The 21,147-nt window shown below is 50.2% G+C and overlaps 5 protein-coding genes across 5 annotated transcripts; 3 read left to right on the top strand and 2 right to left on the bottom strand.

The window, feature by feature from the left end:
* Positions 1 to 539: 539 nt before the first annotated feature.
* Positions 540 to 2,084, bottom strand: PFICI_04484 (uncharacterized protein; the record flags this gene model as incomplete). The annotated part of the gene is made up of 7 exons (XM_007833065.1): positions 540 to 771; positions 830 to 931; positions 989 to 1,061; positions 1,179 to 1,710; positions 1,766 to 1,797; positions 1,853 to 2,002; positions 2,066 to 2,084. 7 exons carry the CDS (start codon positions 2,082 to 2,084, stop codon positions 540 to 542), a joined length of 1,140 nt encoding a protein of 379 aa, XP_007831256.1.
* A 7,261-nt stretch (positions 2,085 to 9,345) lies between these two features.
* Positions 9,346 to 13,210, top strand: PFICI_04483 (uncharacterized protein; the record flags this gene model as incomplete). The annotated part of the gene is made up of 6 exons (XM_007833064.1): positions 9,346 to 9,411; positions 9,488 to 9,518; positions 9,704 to 10,957; positions 11,018 to 12,811; positions 12,867 to 13,000; positions 13,064 to 13,210. 6 exons carry the CDS (start codon positions 9,346 to 9,348, stop codon positions 13,208 to 13,210), a joined length of 3,426 nt encoding a protein of 1,141 aa, XP_007831255.1.
* A 935-nt stretch (positions 13,211 to 14,145) lies between these two features.
* Positions 14,146 to 14,928, bottom strand: PFICI_04482 (uncharacterized protein; the record flags this gene model as incomplete). The annotated part of the gene is made up of 1 exon (XM_007833063.1): positions 14,146 to 14,928. One exon carries the CDS (start codon positions 14,926 to 14,928, stop codon positions 14,146 to 14,148), a length of 783 nt encoding a protein of 260 aa, XP_007831254.1.
* A 1,346-nt stretch (positions 14,929 to 16,274) lies between these two features.
* PFICI_04481 (uncharacterized protein) lies at positions 16,275 to 18,752 on the top strand (the record flags this gene model as incomplete). Its single annotated transcript, XM_007833062.1, has 1 exon — positions 16,275 to 18,752. The coding sequence occupies one exon, from the start codon at positions 16,275 to 16,277 to the stop codon at positions 18,750 to 18,752; it is 2,478 nt and encodes an 825-aa protein (XP_007831253.1).
* Positions 18,753 to 19,491: 739 nt separating this feature from the next.
* On the top strand, positions 19,492 to 20,508 carry PFICI_04480 (uncharacterized protein; the record flags this gene model as incomplete). The annotated part of the gene is made up of 1 exon (XM_007833061.1): positions 19,492 to 20,508. One exon carries the CDS (start codon positions 19,492 to 19,494, stop codon positions 20,506 to 20,508), a length of 1,017 nt encoding a protein of 338 aa, XP_007831252.1.
* Positions 20,509 to 21,147: the final 639 nt, after the last annotated feature.

The following is a 21,147-nucleotide window of genomic DNA, read 5'->3' as shown; positions in this document are numbered from 1 at the left end:
CATCGAGTTTGATGAGATTACCCCAGGCTGTATAAACATGAGCGAGAGGAGCTTGTTGCCCATGATTCTGGCATAGACACGCCCGATGAATGGCAATTTCAGGATCAGACATAGACCTTCAAGAATTCGAGCATGAGCATAAAACCGTCTCATATAGCAATCTTTCTATTTATTCATGTAATCGCGTGTGCGGTCATGCGAGAAGAATAATCCACGCCTGGTGTTTCCGAATCTCCAATACGATGCCAATCCAGGCCACTCCAAACAGTTTTCCACATCAGCCAACTACCAAACTCTTACCGCCAATGGAAATATGCGTGACAAGCACCCCCGCTCTTGTTCTGATCATCGAAAGATCATTAAAGAGCAAGTCTGTGACTGACTTTGATTAAACCCCACGACAGAAAGAAGCAGCCAATTTATATAAACAGAGAGTTCAATCTTGTAACCCGACGACAACGCCTATGATCAAAACCAGAATGAATGCATGGTTCGCCTTTGATTTGAGGCCAAGATTCCAATAAGCAACCAGCTAGTACTCATTTTTTATCCCAAGGGTCAGTAGGAAAGGGATCTTCGTGACCTGGCGTGTCAATTCGGGGTGTGAGAACAGCGACAGGTTCGTCGGCGGCATACTCAGAGGGAGTTGGCGGTAGAGCACCACAGAGACAGTTTGCACGTTTCAACATACCGGGTGCAACTGGCTGGCTCTTGTGTTGTACATCGATGATCTCGCCTTTGTTGTGTGCAGTTGATGAGTCACCGTCAGCCCTATTCCGGAGGTATCAGTATTTCACAAAATCAATGTCTGATCCTCGGGCAGACTTACACGTCCTTTGTATGGCCACATTCATATTTATCGGCAACAGGACTCGAATGGATATCGTGCTGAGCTGACTTATCTTGACCATCGGCCGCATTCTGAGGTTTCCTGTGTTTTTGTTAGGGAAAATAAGTGCTTCAAGTCTTATTGCATATCCAGACTAACTTTTTGTTTGAGTGTTTGGGAGCGGACTCGAGTATACGACTTGCCGGACGTCGATCTGAAGCCCCGTCATGACCTTGCTTCTCTCGTCAGTATCCGAGTCTTGTAGATTGATATTGTTGCTGGTCATGGTGATGACACACTTGCCGATGCACTTTGCATATGAGGTAATGAGGAAAGTGATGTCACATACCAAGGCTCATGGCAATGTCATCTGCATTCTTTGCTGCCTGGACAATCTCCTTGTCTCGCGTGAATGTGTCGTCCTGATGTGCAAGGGGGTCTAATGGCATCGGTCCCTCATGCTGCTGATCCTGAGACTTTGGAAGCTTTGGGGTATCAGAACTGGGCAGGATCTTGCGAATGCCGTGCGTCAACTCATCAGCCAGCACTTGCAATTCGCTCTCTACTTTTTCCTTGAGTCGGGCTCCCACAGAAGGCTTTCTGGGTTCTTTCGTTTCGCTCTTTCTGGACTTCCTCTCTTGCCTCTCTCTTTTGCGCGACTCGCGTCGAGCCCGCTCTCGAGCTTTGCGCTCAGACTTTTCCTTCTTCTTGAGCTCTCTTCTCGCCGTGTCTCCCTGTGCTCTTGCTCTATGCCTCTCATCGTGGGCTTTCTCTTTCTCTGCATGATGCTTTTGGTGCCACTCAAGTCTAGAGTCAACTACGGGTGCTGGCTCATGGATAGCAGGCTCTTGTGGAGGCGAGCCTTTGACCGACGGTATGGCCTTGGTGGGTTGATCAGCTTTGACGATTATCGATGGCTCACGGTAGGGTCCTTACCGGCTGGTCAACTAATGGGGACGGCAGTGCTTCTATGTTTCATCCAATCAGTTCATTGAAGCACTTGGAGCAACTCCAATATCTTACCGGGCGAAGGGGTGCGCGGAACTTGTGGAGTAGGTATAGGCTCCCTGGGGGCATGTTGGTAGGCGAGGTCGTCAAGCTCGGGCTCAGCCTTGTCGCCATCCCAATCGCAGCCAGCCGCAGGCTTGGGAGTAGATGGGGAAGCAAGATGATCTATGTCTGGCTCAGCAGGGTTATCAAATCAGTCAGACGCGCCATACTTTGGCGCAGACGAACCTTGAGTTGAGGTAGGCATTGTTTCTCCTGCGGTTGAGCCTGCGCTTGGAGACCACAATCGAAAGACTGGTTCAAAGTTTGGAGGGCGTATGGGCATGAGAAGGGATGAATTTAGCTAAGTATAGTAGGTAATAAGATAGATTGTGCTGGTGGTGTGAAAAGGTAGGAAGCAGCACGGAGTCAACTGATGATAGATGATGATGTTCCCAAGAATGTATGCCCAAAGTGACCTGTTGTCGCCATTAGTTGGCGTGTTGACCCATCTAGTTGAGCCCATGGTGGCTTCCCCCTTTTCCGCACATTGTATAATTGGCAACTGCTCTCTTCAAGGCTGCGAGTCGAACAATTCTGGAAAGAGTTTTCATGTATCGACCTCAATGGGACTTGAAAGCCACCACTTTGCAACTACAATGCACATTCTCGAAAGCGGTCGATTGTGTCCAATCAAGATGCTCTTTGGACGATAGAAACAACTTCACTCAATACTTGACTCGGTGGTCACGACCGAATTGCTTCATTTAATCACAACTGAAGGCGCAAAGTATCACCCCCAAGCGGTTTGACCTTGATGTTGCAAACAGTGTTATATTGGTTATATCTACCTACTCATGATCCAATGTTGTGTCTGCGAGTAAATTTGAATCGTTCATATCTCTCTTCTTAAAATCAATTCTCGACGTAGGGTCTCACTTGTCGTCTTCGAGACTGGCAATCTTCCTTCCCCTATGGAGTTCTCTCAAGTCCCTGTATCAGGCAATTTCTAAAATATAACCACCATTGACCTCCATTTAGCCCGACTCAACACTGCAGATTCGCGAGACACACCAACGACATGACGCGCATAACTTACGGAAGATACCGAACCAAGTCAGTGCCTCACAAGTCTTGGAGGAGATGAAAAGGAAACGCGGACGCAGCCAAAGTGGTAGTTCAAAAACAAGCACTTGCGCCCGACTTTCCTAAAGAGGAGGGTGGAGCTAGCGGTGCATGCATTTGAGGCTGAAAACAGTAGTATTATATACTATATATCCCGGGCAAGAGAGATATCGGATGTGGAGTTCTTTTTCTACCAGCAGCCCGACCAGAAGAGCAGCTCGCGTGGTTATTTTGTGTCGACAAGACTACTTGGTAAAACAGAAGCAAATGTCAAACTGCTTTGTACATGACCGGGTACTTTTTAACACGTGAGAACCACTTGTGTAAGCTCACGGTCCTTGGGTCGGGGAAGATATAATCAACAAATGTATCAGAATGTACAGGATATGCAAGACGACTTTATACATGACGAGCTGAGAAGCACTTGAAACCACGGAATTGGTACCGAGGACTCGAAAAGAACAACAACAACCAAAACAAAACGCGATAGATAATGAAAGTAAGCACTTGTCTGCCTTGTGCTATCTAGGCGATGCACGATGTTACAGTAGCAGAGGAGGATACCCCAGGACCCCTATGGGTCGGGATGGAGGCGTTCCTTGCGAGCAGCAGGGGTATTAATCTGGGGGGGCTTACCGTGGGCGCCACCAAAGTTGGCTCCCCCGTTCGGGTCCGACAAGCCCATCGTGGGATTTGAATCGGAGAATTTTGTTTCTTTTCCCCTCTCTCTTCGAGGCGAGAATTCGAGGGTTGCGCAAAAAAGAGGAAGCGATTGTGCTACGACACGACGAACAGGCGACAGGCGCACAACAGCCAAAAACACGCACGCGGTGAGAAGGAAAGGGGGTTCGGGTAGACGCAGGCCGGGTACTTACTATGAATGGGTGCTTCGTACATGGCTGGCGCATGAAATGGATCATGTCGTGACATGGCGTACGAAAATTCAGTGCAGACTGAGGCTGCAATCTTGCATTTGCGTGGCTTATTCTCTTGCAGAGGGCGCCCCTCCCCGAAGATCGTCTTTGCTGCTCCTCTGAAGCTGGGTCGCATTTCGGAATGGTCACGAGAGAGGATTTGTGTAGCTCGCTGTTTCGTGGTCCGTTACTGTTGCCGTATCGCGTCTTTTCCCTCCTGTCCCCTACAAGGCGGGATTGGTGGATTTGGAAAATGCCACTGCTCGTCTGCGCGACACAGAGACAGTCTCACGAGCGGCTGCTGCAGGTTTGACAGATGGGTCAATATATTCTGGCCATGACTTGAGCATTGCACTGCACTTCACTTATCTAGGTGCAGCTACCGGGCAAATAGGTAGGCATACTGGCAACCCGGCATGTTCTGTGGCACACAGTAAACAAAAATGATCAAAATGGCGAGATCTCAAAGAAGAAAAAAGAAAAGTCAAAGAGGGGGCGAACTCATGCAGGTACAGACGGAACGAGTATCAGCTAAAAGTGCTTTTCGTAACGGGCCCCGTTTGCTACATTGGGCAAAACATGTGATTGCGTCGTGCCTGGTCCTTCGTGTTACTATACTCCCCTCATAGTTCTCACCAGGCGAGATTGCTTATACGCCATGATTGTTTCAACGGTCACTCACGTTGCTCGCTCCAAGCTGTCTTTATTGGAACGACGTAGCCCGTTAGGTCACCCTGGTTCCGTGAACGGGTCCCCTGCTTCGTATACTCGATTCAAATCCTTGGTAGTATTCTCCAGCTGCGTGTGTTTTTTCGCACACAACAAGGCCATGGGAATTTGTCAGACATGGAATCACTAGAATGCCAATTGCATCACAATGGCAAGGACTCGCCAAGCTTCGAGCGACCTCGTGGATGAGCAAGTTCCGAAATTCATACACGGCTCAGTATTTGCCAGACAAACTCTCAGGAAATGAGACCATCATTTGCCGTGCCTTGCTTGCCCTCGGGCGACTGAAAACTTGCTCGAGGCCAAGGGGATGATGCGTCAACGAGGATACTGAGCTATAATAGGCAATCAATGCTCCGGGTTCCGTGCAGGCAGTCGACTTATTATCGGCTGAGGGTGTTAAGGCTTGGGGGGTATAGCCAATGAGAGACCAATCGGAAGTGCCTGGCAGCCTAGAATGAATGTTGTTACCAAAGTTAAAACGTCTCTCCTGCTGGAAACATGAGAAACATGAGAAATTGGTGCATGATGGTTCAGATTTGGATAACCCAGGCTGACTGCAGAACATGCCGCGTGACAATATCGACTGTAAAAGTAGATTGTGTAAGTCGTTTGCGAAATATCACAAGGTAGATATTCTACACAAATGCAACCGAAATTGCTCTTGAGAAATAAAGGCATTCCTGGCAGAACCGATATATCTGGAGACGCTGACCTGTTCCGATTCTGAACCTCTTGGAAGGGATGGGCACTGCTTGTATATACGTGCCGGGCGTAATAGTTGCTCCGGTGCAAGGTGCAAGTACTTGACGCTCCGTCGATGTTGTTGTTTATCTTGCAGCCACCCAAATCAGATGCAACTAGATATCAGTTGGCTGCACGATAGAGGGTGTGTGGGAAGCGTGTAACCTCATACTGTATAGGCACTCCGAGAACTGGCATGGAAAGATATCGTCTGGCACATCTTACTAGTACGCAGCAGTCATTCTAAATAGCTGCGATCCAGAACGACTAGGATACAATAATCCGAATAGTATAGAATCGCAAAGCCTTAGTCATCGAACATAGTGTGCTATGCTTCCAGCAAGGAGTGGGGAGACCAGTGACTTGAAGGGGCAGACTGCCGGCATTGCCAAATTGCACTTGGTGAACTTGAGTTTATGAGAAGATGCTGGAATGCGACTGTCACTTGGGCAAGAGAATGAATATGATTTTCATGGGTCTTTCTGTATTCCACGTAGCATGAATTGGTGTACAAAGTACTTCATACTTGTTAGCACGCTGTCCACAGCCCCTCCAACAAGAGACACTGTGTATGCTACCAGGGGGGGCTGGTGAGAAGCATCACCAGCCTAGGAATCCTAGTAGTTCCGTTTCGCTTGGCATGTGCCGCATGGTGGCTTCTCAAGTGCCTGGGTGTGGTGGAGTGGAGGCACTGTAACTGAAACATTTGAGACCGTGGAGTTTTTTCTCAGTGCCTGTAGCGATTCGCGAATTTTATAGCTGACCCCTGTCCTGTAATGACAAGGCACGGAGCAGACGATGTACACAGCAGTGCAGTGCAGTGCAGTGCAGTGTGGTGTAGGAGGACCTTGGTGAGCCTGCTGTGCGTCCTCTACTGGGAAAAGTCAGTCGGGCCATCCGTGGAATGCATAGAAGAGGAACAGGACGTTGACGAGGTGCAATCCAGTATGTGGAGTGCCAACGCATGGAGAGAAGCAGCCAGTACCGAACGTAAGATAGTCCTAGGTAGCTTGAATGGGGGCTCTATTTGTTTTTGTTTTTGTCGTCGTTGTGATTGTTGTTGTCCTCTTGCCAACACGATGACATGTCATGGAATGATGTGCAGGGAATTCAAGACATGAGTGCGACTGTCAGGGTCAAGTAGGAAGTCCGAATAGCTGTGCCGGGGAATCATTTCGTGATCCGGGCTCCGGCCCTCGATATCAGCCCGTCAACCGTTGAAGCAAAGCGCCATATGCGATCTGATTGTCGATCATATTGGGCCAGAACGTACGTTGGGCCTGCTGCAACGCTCGATGGCGTCTGATTTTCAGATTGTGGTGCCAAGGTGGTCCCGGCACAGGGGTTCCAAGTAGATTGTAGAAATACAAATACCCACCTGCCAATATCTAGGCAATAGAGGATGGACGGCTGTGCACTACACGGACCTGCGCCCATTGGATCTGCCATTTATTTGTCCCTGATTTGTGCTGTTGGCAATTGCAAATGTTTGTTTGCTTGTTCTTTTATTATTATTTTGGCAATTGGCTGACCAGACGCAGACGACGGCGCAGAGGGAGGCGTCACCCGGGCCAAGTCCGTTGTTGCGTTATGAGCCACGACTCAGAAAATGTGGTGGCCGTCAAACAGGAACAAATGACTGGAGAGTTTTGAGCCAAGGCAAAGGTCATTCCTCCGATGCTATTAATATAGTGGTAGCACATATTCTCTAGTCTCACGGGACCTTCGGTTTGATCAAGAGCAGCGCCACAGCAGCGTTCTAATCTTTGGTCGGTGGTTGGACATGTTTACTGCCACGAAACGATATGATGTGAGCGCAGCACAGTATCTGAGTTTCCAGCCCAGCACTCACTCCTTTTTGCTGTCACGCCCGTTCATTTTCTATTTTCCCGGCAGAACCAGATGATACGTAGGCTGCCGGGCTAGGAGCTAGACGGGTTAAATCGTGAGCCCAGTAACTGGACTGTTTACAAAGTATAACTAGTATGGCTGTGCTCGCCGTGATGGATTGCGTCACCCCTGATGAGGAGCAGCCAGCCAGTAAAGAAAGCTATTATTGTATGGTCAGGTATCCAATTGACGACGGGAGCACAAACAGAGTCATTTATCTGTCAGAGCGGATAGATGAGCGGTAAAACGAAGTTGTCAGCGGCTCGAGTGTCTCTCTTTATGATTTCTTCCAAGAACGTTACCTGTGTACTCGAGGTGTTAAAAAAAAAAAAAANAAAAAAAAAAAAAAAAGAACAGCCCCTTGACGGTAGTCTACCTAGTTGCAAGCTAGTGTTCTTCCGCGGGGAGTACGGAGAGCACCACCTTTAGCAATACTGTTCCTGAGCGTTTTATGAGACGAACTAGCTGGAGAAAAAGAAATTCGGACTTTAGGATGGAAGGCTGGGACAGTAAAGAAAGACAGTTGCACTAAAATTACCGCGCTGCTTGTTCCTGCAGCCAGAAAAAGGTTCCAGAACAGAGTCATGGCAAGGACAACCTTAAACTACTTTTCCCGAATTCAAGATTACGAGGAGGATCAATTTCAAGCCAGATCCATGCCACATACGCCAGACACGTATCCCAAGACTTAAATACATACGGGTTGATATTACTGATTACTCTTCTGGCATCTAGTTGACTTGTTCCTCTCTAGCATATAAGGGGGGGAAGGAATCATCCGAATCAGCATTGCGGAGGATGCTGATGTCAATGCTGCTTGGCACATGGCAATTATAGTTACCTTCCTGCCAGAGATCCCAAAAATGTCAAGAAGAATCCAAACGGCTGCAGCGTTCGAGAAGCCCAAGGTATGCCATCCGTTTGTACATGAAGAAAGATGTTGAAAGTATATACGCGACGTGGATGGACAAAGGTTTACCGTGAATACTCTGTACATGTATTGTAGACCGCCAGTTGTATTATAATCATTCGCTTCTTGCAGCATATTTGTCCATGACACTTGACAGCACCCTGACCCTGACATTTTCCAGAATAGTACATGTAGAACGTCGAACACCCCCTGACGAATGTCTGGGATGAAGGCCTAACTTACCTTAGCGACTAGGGGGAAAAGACGAGCCTTTAGCCACGCCACCTGGCCGATGAGGACCTGGGAGCATCCACATTTGGCACTAAAGACCCTCGCCCAGCACAGTCTTCTGCCTGCGCGGCTCACACTGTTGCTCCTTGGAGCCCTGCTGCAGTTCCCCCTCTTCCCCTTAAACAGAAAGATTGGGGCATAAGACTTGAGATTTTTTGATTGACAGACATGTAATGCACGAGCGAGCAGTAGCAGCAGCAGCAGCCAGCAAGCAAGCAGCATGGCAGCGTAGCTTTCCGCCAGACCCTGAGTAAGTGAGGCACGCTTCGATTCGTCACTGTCGTCGCTCTCGCCGTCTGTTGTCCTTGTCGACCTCATTCTCATCGTCGTCTTTCTTGTCGCCGCCGTAGGTCGCCTGTCTCGACATAGTAGACGGACGCATCCTATACTTATATCATTCAGCAACAGCGGCTTGGATGCTGTTAGTTTTACCCTCTGCACCGACCTAGACCGAGCGCGCACCTCACGGTCATCAATCGTCAAAGGAGCAACTGCTACTACATATCTGTCTGCACTTGGGGTTCCTAGTTGACCCTTCGTACGGGAATACATTACCACATCTCCCCCGTGCGCCCAAACCTGACGAGTACATACCACCAACGGACGGGCCTCCCGACCGACAAAGAGATCAGACTCTCCTTACCATATAGTACCATACTTCTCGGACGTCCTTCGCTTCAGTCTTAAACAACCGGCTTGTTTTCTTGTCGCGGGTTCTCTATCGCTTCGCCTCTTCCCCAAAACTGGCAGCCCATTGACCATCGTATCCATGGTGCTCTGATCGCTCTTTTCTTCATTGCTGGCTCTTCCGACCACATTGAGGCCACACGTCGTCGCTCTCAGACCGCCCCTCGATTGCCAGAACCACTGGCTGTATGAAACTATTCATCGACTGCTGGTGATCGGGATCCGCGTGAATCGTAACAATGGATGACTATTTGGAGAGTCCGATGGAGAGTGAGGAGAGCTTCCCCTGCAAAGGCTGTGGAGAGGTATGACCCAACCCTGCAACACTTGAGCCCTTTCTTTGAGGTCCCATGTCACTGACTGGTGATGCACCGACGATAGATTTTAGAGGAGGGTAAAGCATTTGAGCTGGGTAAGTCCGACTATACAAGGCAAACTGATTATATTCTTTCGCGTGCTGTTTGTTTCGCTCGATTGTCGCATTTCTTTCCGCGATCATAGTATCTATCACAACTACCCTCCTTTCCCCCTCTCTTCTTCTTGTCCTCCCTTCAATGTCAGTCCTTGATCGCAGTTTTTCTAACCATGTTCTTTCAGCGGGCAATCGATGGCATCTCAACTGCTTCCGATGCAACACCTGCGGCACCCTCCTTGACTCGGATGCGAACTTGCTACTCTTGGGAGACGGTTCCCTAATTTGCAATAACTGCACATATAGTTGCAGCGCATGCAACAACAAAATCGAGGATCTGGCCATCCTTACGGGGGACCAGGCTTTCTGCGCAGCCTGCTTTCGATGTCGAAACTGTAAAAGGAAGATTGAAAATTTGCGATATGCCAGAACTTCACAGGGTATCTTTTGCATGAGCTGTCACGAGTCGCTCATGGCCAGACGTCGAAAAAAATCAAAAGCAGCTGCACAGGCAAAGTCGCGAGAAAAAGACGGTTCGCCAATGATTGTGGATAAGAGCCTGCCAGCGCTGCCGCCGAATGCCATTCCAAATGGCGCCTTCTCGAACGATCGTGTCGACCCCGATTCTGATACACCAACCGAACTTTCTCCACGCCCCAGACCCTCGTATCCTCACCGCGACTCTTCGTCACGGAGCAGCTCGCGACCGGCCCGATCTCCAGAACGGGTGGCAGACCACAGGGAAAAAGACAGCGGGCTCTCGTTGCCGCAGGCCACCTATCGACAGAACCGCAACTCATCTCATTATGGCGGGAGCGATGTCGCCAGCAATGCCACCGCTGATGACCATGGATTTTTCATTCCCGTGGCCCTTGACCCCAGCCCCAGTACCGCTACTCCTTCGAGATCGATCAACGAGAACATGACATCTACTGCAAGCTCAAGAAAGGAGAAGGATTATTTCAGCATTCCCAAGGCTGATCCTGAGCCAACTAGACGACGCGAGCAATCTCAATCATCGACTCCCCATATTGCCTTTCAGGAGAAGCCACGCCAGACCTCTTCCGACTACGAAAGTCCACCACCCAAAGATGCTTCAAGGAGGTTGTCTAAAGCTCCCAAGACTGATAAGCCGGCACAACCAAAGACTTCTTCGACCACAAATGGCAAAACCCAAGCGAACGAGGATTTCAAGCTGCAGGAAGCACCCAAAAGCAAAAAGGTAAATGCAAGAAGTGCCTCACAATCTTCTGGCGGGCTGCACGATTTAACCCAATTGCGGCAGCCGACGGATAAAATTGGCACACCGCGCAGCTCTCAGGACTCTCGTCTTAGGGATGACGATGAGGTTCGATCCAACGAATCTGTCAGCTCTCCAAACCCCACGAGGCCGATCGCAAGGAAAGAGTTGCCACCTTCGGCTTCACGCACAACCAACGGTATGTAGTAGCTCATGATTCTCACCTCCGTAAAACCTCCCAACTGAACCCCATTTTAAGGGACAACGAGGCCGCGCAAGGCTTCCGAGGATTTACCTCCCCCGATCCCACCACCTCGGCCGCAACCAGAGGCGAAGTTGAGCGACTCGTATATGACCCCTCGAGCACCGCCTGTGCCACCGTCAGTTTCCAGTGGAAAAGAGAACTCTGGACAGCAGGAGATAACCGAGCCCAAAACATCGCCGAAATTGCCAAGATGGAGTGCCGGTGGAGACTTTAGTATGGAGGAAGACCTGGCACGCATTTTGGGGACGGATGAAGGCTCATCATCCATTCTTCGTCGTGTCTCGAATGCTGTGCGCCATGGCCGCACCGGCAGCGCTGAACAGAACAACAACCTGCCCCGGATCGGCCACACCCGAAGTGTCAGTGAATCAACGCGCACAACTGCCTCACCACGCTGGCCAAAAACCCCACTCGCAGAGGATCCTTCCAACTTGCAAACACTCGACAATTCCAGTTCCCAATCGCTTGCCGTACATGACGACGCTGCTGTCCTGAAGCGCAGGCTCAGAAATTCCGAGCAAAGAGTGGCAGAGCTGGAGAGGCAGTTTTCCAGCGAGAAGGACCTGCTTCGAATTAGCGAGCGCCTAGAGGAGAAGAGAAAGACCGTCTCGGTATTAGACACCCAGACCGAGATCATGATCCGTCAATTGGAGGTATTGGCCGGCTACGTCGAAAAAGCCAAAGATACTCAACGGCCTATCAACCCCCACGACCTAGAGGAGTCTGCCATCAAGGAATTTGTTCAGAAGATCGACAAGCTCAAGCAGTCGATGACCGCGTCATTGGAACAGCTCCATTCAGAGCGCGATGCATTGCTCGAGGAGAAGGCTCAAGCGATTGCAGACCGCGACCGCGCGCTTCTAGAGTTTGAGCAACTGTCATCAAAGAATGCTCAGCTCGCCGAGATGAACAACGACTTGACCCAACAGATTCAGGGTAGATTCAAGAACCATTCGGACCCGCGCACGCCGATGAATGGCCTCGGCATCTACCATCAGCACAAGGGCCAATCAAACAACTCTGTTCACTTGGACAGCTCCAGCATACAGACTGGCACGACCCTGATTCCCGACCAAGAGGAACCTATTCTTGAAGCAGGTCCCACTGTTGTGAATATTCGAAAGGGCAAAGTGCAAAAGTTTAGCTGGAAGAAGGGCTCCAAGGCAATGGCTCAGAATATCGCCAAGGGAGTGAACAGGACAGTCGGCGCCTTGCAACAGCCAGAGCGCCGCGACGGACAATTCGCCGGCGAGAATATTGGCCTGCCTTACAACATGACACATACACCTGTGGAATCAGCACAAGCGGTTCCCGTCAATGGTCAGAACCGGCCGAATGGCAACCTCAGTAACGGCAACAGTACCAATAATCTCAACAATGAGAAGCAGGGATTCTTTGGTTTCAAGAAGTCAACGACCATGCCGCCAAAGACCATGGGAATACAGAACAATTCTAGCTTGGATGTTGCAGAAGCGGCAGATGTTCTGTTCGGATCGGAGCTTTCTGAACGAGCTGATTTTGAAAAGAGACAGATACCGTGTGTGGTTACACGATGTATCGAAGAGGTCGAGCTCCGCGGCATGGATATGGAGGGCATCTACCGAAAGACTGGTGGCAACTCTCAGGTCAAGTTGATTCAGGAGGGTTTTGACAAGACTGAGAATTTTGATATTTCGGACCCTGACTTGGACATTACGGCTGTCACCAGTGTCTTGAAGCAATATTTCAGAAAACTGCCCACTCCATTGCTTACTTACGATGTCTACGACCGAATCCTGGAAATCAACTGTAAGGATAGCGGAACTCTTTTGACTTGTTGACAAGATACTAACTCTCGAGTCAGCCATTACGGATACGGACGAAAAGTGTGACCATCTGCGAAAGACGTTCAATATGCTGCCACAGAAGCATCGGGACTGTCTTGAGTTCTTGATGTTCCATCTTGTTCGGGTTGCCCAACGCGAGCCAGAAAACTTGGTGAGTAGCTGGCCCCCCAAAATCTTGTTCGAAGATCTTTTTTTTTTTAACATTATTCTATAGATGTCTCCTAAGAATTTGGCTGTCGTCTTTGCGCCGACGATTATGAGAGACAGGACAATCGAAAGAGAAATGACAGACATGCACGCAAAGAATCTTGCTGTGCAGTTCATCATCGAAAACAGCCAGACAATCTTCTCCGAGGACTAAACCGGCTATAACTTGGAGGAACTCGCTACCCCTACACCTTGTATATACTGCGCGAATCTACCTCGCGCTGAGCGTGGGTTGCAACAGAGTCGAGCACAGACTTGGCGGGCGAACAAATCACCATGAGAGCCTGTTGCGACATGACGACTGTGAAGCATCACCTCCTTGCTCAGATTCATTGAATGGTGCTCGACTACTATCGGATAGTCCACGATGACGAGTTGTTTTGTCTTTGAACGGCATGACAGTTTATTTTGTGATATCCTTGAAGGCATTGTGGCTCTCTGGAATTCTTTTCTTGCATTACCTCGGGAGGTTCCCTTCAAGGACTCGAACGAGAAGCGGGTTTCATCCTCAGACATGTTTTCCTTCTTAGAAAGCGGGTTATCGATATGTATTCATTACGTCCTGTTCATATTGCGGTGCGCGTTCTGGTCGAGATGACGAAAATCCCGTCATCCTTCTTTGATTCTGTTCTCTCTTTTTTTGTAATGGAAGTACGAATTGATCAGAGTTGGACAAGAATGATGATAACGGTCTGACGGCCGGAAGAATTGAAGACATATATTCCCCAAGAGCAAATTGACTGCGAGTAGGACACTGTGCAGGAACAAATCCTCTTTTGACTTGCTTTGATGATTGATGATTAAACCTTTCTACTCAACGGCTGCAGGTCCGCCAGGAACCATGATTTTTTATACTTTGCTGATTCTCGGTATTGGTTTTCTTTCAAGAAGCAGCACAAAATCCCACTTTCCAAAAACGCTCTGCTCGGGCCGAATCGCGCATTTTCCCAAATCTTTTTAGACGCCGCCCACAATGCCGAAGTATACCTACCTACATTAGGTAGATATCTATGCCAAGATGGTCAAATATACATTCGCTTGCCTAATTAAAAATTCCACAAGGGGAAGACAGCATTGCTTTCGCCATTCTCATCGCTGCTGTGTTATCCTGCGCGCCTTTTCGAGCAGCAGTCCGCTCTCGCGGCCCAGTTTGCGCTGTCCGTCTCTGCCCGGCGTCCTGGCTTTCTTCATGGCGCGCTGAAAGCGCTCGCGCTCGGCATTCTTGCGTTCGCGCTCCTCCCGCCGTCGTTGGAACTCGGCCTCGCGGGCTTCCTGCTCGGCCTTTTTCTTGGACGCCTCGGCCAATGCCTTGTCGTAGTAGCCCGGCCGGTGCGGTGCGTTGCGGGATTGCCGGCGCGACGGGTGCATGTGGTCTGGGCGGTCCTGCTTTTCCTCTGGCTTGTTCTTCTTTCCCTCCAAGTGCTTGTCGTGTTGTTGTGATTCTGTTGCGGACTTGGGGGTATCGCGGCTTTGCTTTACTTTCTCTTCTTTGCCTTCGTTATCCGAGTGTGCGTCTGCGTCTTCCATCTCTGACTCTGAATCTGGCTGGCCAGAGGCTTCGTCTTCTTCTTCTTCTTCTTCTCCTCCCTCTTCTGCACTTGAGTCCTCATTGTCGCGTTTCTTGTTGTGTCCCTGATTCTCGACTCCCACAGCAGACGACGACGATTGCTTATTCTGTGGCAGTTCCCTCGCCTTGATCTTCTTGTACGCCTTCTTCAGCTTGGCCTTTTGTATCAGGTCCTTCTTGATCTTGGTGACCTTGCGCCGCCAAGGGCCGTCTGGTAGGTTGTCGGGGCCGACACGGAAGCCGCCCTTGCGCGCCTTTTTGGAGTCGCGAGCATCGCTGGCGTCTAGAGGCCTTTTGGGTGCCATGATTTGTTTGTGTCAATGTTGGGAGAGCAATTAACGTGGTTTCGTCGTTGATGGCGCTCCGTTCAATGGGGTTTTTTTTGTCTCCCGGCGCAGAGAGCAGCAACACAAACAAAATCGTTATCGCTATCGCGGGACGAGACGCTTCTTTTGTGGGGCGCGCGGGTATTCAGATCCAACTGTGACGCTACGGAATGCTAGGTACATTAGGTACGAAATACTACATGTGCAAGCACTTTATTAGGCTTGCACATCAATGTGGCTGGCAGCCGTCATCGGCACAGGGGTTGCGAGACATTTCACGAGTCAATCGAATGTTCAAATTTTATTCATATTTTACGATATTTGACATGTCCAGAATTTTGAGTCTATTTGATGTGTCAGTCTTTTGGTTTGATCAAACGCCACAAATTTTAATCCGACGCAGATAGACACATCGAGTTAGTCGTCGTCTGCACAGCTCGTGAAGGTACAGCACTACATGCTACCTATTAGTTGGCCGACGTAGCACCCTGATGGCTCTAGGAAAGGAATGGCTCTGGAAAATGAGATGCACCTTTAGTAGCACTGAGTTCCGGATTAGTGGATTGCATAAAGCGGGAATGGTCGAATGGCGCCCGTGTGATCCCTAGGATCCCTCCCAGACCCTGAATAAATCCCCACCATCAGACCTGCGAACGCGGTAAATGACCGGTAAATGACCCCAGTATTGATGCGCCAACAGGAAGGCCAGCGCAGTTCAACCCCCCAAATCCTAGCACATGCCCAGCAAGCCCAGCGCCAACGCAATGGAGTCATCGCCCCGTCAGATGATTTCAGATGATTTTCAACGGGGCTCCTCATAAATCGGCACTGGTTGGTTGAGGGGAGGGGCCTGCACCTGCACCAGAAGCATCACTGCATTAGCATAGAAAGCGCTGCACTGGGACCCGAATGACCCGTTTCGTGTCGTTTGCTTGAGTTTGCAACCATTTGAAACGGGGAAACAAAATCTTCACTCCTCTCGACTTCCTTCTTCCTTCTTTATTTCACTGTTCAACGCCTTTAAAATCTCGATGGGTCGACAGCTGTAATATTGTTAATTTCCGAGTCGAGTTCTGGAATGCTGGGTCGGGGTTCCGAGGCACGCCACTACTAGGTACCCAAACTTGGACCATTGGACGCCAGCAGCTGAATACATACACACGAGTCAACCCGCTGCAATTCCATCATGCGCTCGCCTGAGCTGTTTTCAAACACAGTATTGGGCACAAAACACAAAGGACAGCTGAAAAATTAAAAGACATGAGGGAGGAAGTGCTATAAAAATTCCTTGGCCATCAAAATTTGATTTGGATGTGGCCGATAAAATGCCATTTTTCCAGGAGGACATTGTGCGGAGGGAATCCGCTGGAGACGTCGCAATGTCGTCACCACCAACCGGGATTCAACAGAGTTCAGATCAGTCACTCGCCGACCACACTCTCGAAAGAAGGCTCTCGGATGAGAGTATCAGGACAGAATTATGTGATGGACCGGTTTATGACGAGACAAGACCAAAGACTGCTGAAGACGGGGTTCATCCAGCATGCTCCGACCGAGCAGAGCTCATTCAGCGGCTGAAGCGCGGCGAAAGCCCAACCTGGATCTCAAGAAATGCTGGTCGTCTTTCACCGTTCAATAGCAGCCGTAAGCTTGCTGGTGAGCTTTTGGACTCAATCTGGGGCCAACGCCCAGCAACGCCTGTCCGGAATATGCAAAGTCCACAGGGAACATCAAGCAACTCTCCTGGTCTTCTCCCCCCACCCAACATTACTCCCGAGAAAGGGGACCTGGATGGCGAAGACGAAAGGAGGTTCCGAGAAGGGATGAGTATCGAAAGACCGCGCTCGGCTCTACATAGCGGTGACTTTACTCAGGAGAATACACCTACGCACAGACGGACGACGACTGAAGGCAGAAGAAGTGATCATGACCGGACGACCGACTACCAAGACCACCATGATCATTCATGGATGGCTACTTCGCCTCCACGCGACTTTACACCCTTTCGCCTTGAACGCATACAAACCAACTTTGCAAGATCGGAAGAATCACAACCCGGGTTCTCCTCCTTGTCTTCGTCTCTATCCTCGACGAATTTCTTCTATCAACCACCGACCAGCCCTTTGGTGCAGTCTGAGAGCCATGAAGATCTCGACCTTGCCAACCCTATTGACGGCATCGATATAAATTCAGGATATGCCAAAAGTTACCGTCGCCATACGCTGATGTCTGGCCTTTCCGGCTCACACGGAGTTGGGTCTCCGAGTCGGATGTCAATCCCATCGCCCTCGCTCCGGCATGAAAAGACATTTCCTTACCAGGCACATCAACCAAGGAGATCTCTCACATCCACGCCCAGCTTTTTAAATGGCACACCGCCTCAGACACCAGGATATTTACGGTCACGGCGCCCATCGTATAGTTCCGACTCGTCCCCAATGCAACATGCCTCCATGGTTGGATCATATGAAGAAAGTATTCTGCGGGGACGCATGTCCACAACGCCATCGAAACCACTCGACTTTGTTGCTCAAATTGGTGTGCTCGGTCTCGGAAAATGCAAGTCTACTCTGCGCTGCCCAGCTCATGTGACCTTGCCGTTCCCCGCCGTCTTCTATAGCTACGCGAGCTCGGCACATGGCCGGTCCAAAATGGAAGACGGTCCTAGTCCATATGTTGGGCAGATCGACCTGGAGAACGGTCTTCCAAACCAGGAAGAGGATGCCCGCTCGAAACGCAAGGTGCAGAGTCGAGCTCACGAACGGAAAGCGGCCGACGAGTTCCAGGTCCGAGACGAGGGTGTGATTGGTCATGCAGCTGGAGACGCTCGACGGTCGCAAAAACAGAAGAGAAGGTCCGGCTCACCAAGGGCTCCTCCTGGCGGAAGCTACCGTATTCCAGAAAAGGGGCAGATCCAGATTATAATCAAGAATCCCAACAAGACGGCAGTCAAGCTGTTTCTGGTGCCGTATGACCTGGCGGGTATGGAGCCTGGCACCAAGACGTTCATCCGGCAGCGCAGCTATTCTGCAGGGCCCATTATTGACAACCTTCCCGAACTCAAAGACACAAGCTCAGCAACCCGACCGACGCTACGTTATCTTGTACATCTACATATATGTTGTCCGTCCCGCGGTCGATATTATCTGTACAAAAGTATTCGTGTGGTATTTGCGAATCGCGTTCCCGACGGCAAAGAGAAGCTCCAGAATGAAATCACGCTACCTGAGCCGAGATTTACTCCTTACAAGGCCATTCGTGTCATGCACCCGCCGATTTCAGCAAGCAGCGGTCCGGGGGCTAGCTTGGCTGCTGAAAAGGCCTTTAGAAGACGCAGTTCTGGCTTTTACATGGGCGTTGCCGGCCAAACTTTTGATTCTACTGCTGATTATATCCTGCCGGAAACGCCTATACCAAGGCAACATTTCTCGTACAACAGCCCGGCCAGTCGCAATGAGCCTCCTGTGGAGGCCGTGCCTTTACGTCTGCCTCCAAAGTCATCTTTGCACGCTGTAAACAAGGACCGCGACAATAGTCGGACTAGCATATGGTCTGCGAGCTCGTCCGAGTCGGGCCATCCCATGGATACAGATGCAAATCACATGCCCAGCTTTGGAGCGTCCATGAGTCAGCTTGACAGATACGACAAGCTCAGCAAAGGCGACGTAGGCTATGGCGGCAATCCATTCTCTACCCTGATCAATGGTCGTCCTGGGACGGCAGAGGGTCTCTTGTCTCAGAGGCTGAGAACCCTCGGCGTCGAGGCCCCTTCGTTCCATCCATCAAACGACTTGGAACAATAAAGGCAAGTTCTTATTTTTGTTTATTTATTTTCTTTTTTTTTCTGTATTGGAAAGGCGCATGGCAATATAGATCCGGTGTCAATGGCAGGATGGGATGATTTTTACCGGTAGATATCCCGGCGCATCTTGCTATCATGTTTAAATTACTAGGCAGTATCAAATTGAGAGATGCCACCAGAATTGGCTTGAAGAAATCACAACAGCCCCCTCTCTGCACGTCGGGACAATTTGATGCTTCCATGATTCTTTTTTATCTTATTTTTCTGGTGTCCTCGCATCAAAGAACCTGGTAAGAGGCTAGTGCCGATCATTCTCAATCAGACGGTTTCAGATGATTGGGCCAAAGCAACTGTGTGGTCACTTATTACCCGAGATGTCTAGTGAAACACGGATCGTGACACCGACAACGTGCTTTTCCAAAAGGTAACCAACCAGTCTACCTCGTCTGCAATCTGGGCGCGCCAAGATCCGAGACGGGTTTCCATTAGGCTCAAAAATAAACTTAACATGATGAAGCTCATGGATCCTTGTGCAACCACAGAAAGTCGGATGCCAAGAATGGCCTGAATCCTGCCCGCATCAAGTGCTTGCTTCGAGTTGATTCTTCGTTTGACGTGGTGATTGGATATGAACTTTTCTTTCCCTTTTCCTTTCCTTTGTGTGATATAGAGGCGGGCCCCGGCGGCTACAAAGTTGTTACTATTACTTGGATTTTGGATTTTCTTGGAAAGGGGGAAGAATGATACCAGGTCATTCATCAGCCAGCAGCCGGCTGCTGATCCTCTTGGCTGGTTTGCTGTTGTCGTTACTCGTCCCCTCGGCACACAGCGCCCCGACACCAGGTCATCACCTCGGAGATGACCTCGGCTCTGTCTTTAGCAAGGGCCTCAACCTTACTGCCATAATCGACACGAGCATTACGAGCCTCGCATCTCTCATCGTGGCCCTCGGATCTGGTCAAATCAGCCAGAATGGACTGTGGGGGCTCATCAATATCAACAACATTACCTCCAACGTCGGGTCGAGCCAGAACGTCAATGGCACGAGTAATTTCCTCTCCACCATCAAGGGCGAGACCCTGGAAAAGTGCGCCGGCTGCCCCAGTGTCGCCGTCATATTTGCCCGCGGGACGTCGGAACCGGGCAACATGGGATTCCTCGCCGGGCCCCCCTTTGCCACGGCGCTGCAGCACTACTTCAACGGCACCCGGCTCGCCATCCAGGGGCTCGAGTACCCAGCCAGCATCGCCGGCTTCGCGGCCGGCGGCTCGTCCGAGGGCGCCGAGAAGATGGCCGCTTTTGTCAGCGCCACGCGCGAGGCCTGCCCCGACGCCAAGATTGTGCTGGCCGGCTACTCGCAGGGGGCGCAGGTGGTGCGCAAGGCGTGCGCGTCCCTGGGGGCCGATGTCGCCGGCAAGCTGAGCTCCGTCGTGCTCTTTGGCGACCCCGGCAATGGGACTGCCGTGCCGGGCGTCGGCGCCGATCGAGTGTTTACGGCGTGTCACCAGGGCGACAGGATCTGTGCCCGAGGCTCGGCCGTCTTGCCTGAGCATTTGACTTATAGCATGGATGCCCCCGCGGCCGCCTTGTTCGCCATGGAAAAGACGGGCCTGGGCATGGGCGGCGGCGATGCGTTGCTCGAGGGCATGGATGATATCCCAATGTTGAACCAGACACAGGATGGGCTGGGTGACATGGTCCTGGGTGATCTAGGTCACGCAGGTGGTGGCGATTCCGTGATACCGGGACTCGGGTGATATTTTGCCAGATAGTCAACAAGAATTACAATTGCCAAAACCCGTCCTTTCTTCATGTCGCCTTTAGTATTCAGAATAGTGACAAGGATTAAACGTGGCATCAAACACTAGAAATTCTCCCAACAGCAATCGTAAACTTGAAGAATTAATACAACGTGACGCCCATGCCGTGATCGTTCTCTGTCAAGCAGCAGTCGCCCTTGAACGGTGACAAAATGGCAAAACACAACGACTCCAGAGCCGTCTAGCACTCTTTTGATTGCACAATTCTAGCAAGCATGGTGTGAATATGGAAATTGTTAGACTATATGCGCATAAACAAAAGAAAGGGAGAGAAATCCTATCTTTTTATATACAAGCTATTAAGGGAAAATGCGAAGAAATTGATTGAACAAAGATGAGATCGAACTTTTTGGGGTCCATTTGGATGAGAGCCGAGTCCTTTAGGTACCCATGCTGCTTTGAGGACAATTCCAGACTCGAATGTGCCCAGAGGTGGCCGATCTGCCTTGATTTTTTTTTTTACTTAATCCTTTGATTAAGTTGAATAACTTCTTATGGTATTCTAATTGAGTTTGGCGGCTTTCAAGGGTCTACAACTCTTGTTTCGATGGTTCGAGATGCGTTTTCGTGGGGTCA

Source organism: Pestalotiopsis fici (genome assembly GCF_000516985.1).
Source record: "Pestalotiopsis fici W106-1 unplaced genomic scaffold PFICI_Scf_3, whole genome shotgun sequence".
NCBI classification, from domain to species: Eukaryota; Fungi; Ascomycota; class Sordariomycetes; order Amphisphaeriales; family Sporocadaceae; genus Pestalotiopsis; species Pestalotiopsis fici.
This window is presented reverse-complemented; position numbering and strand designations above follow the sequence as displayed.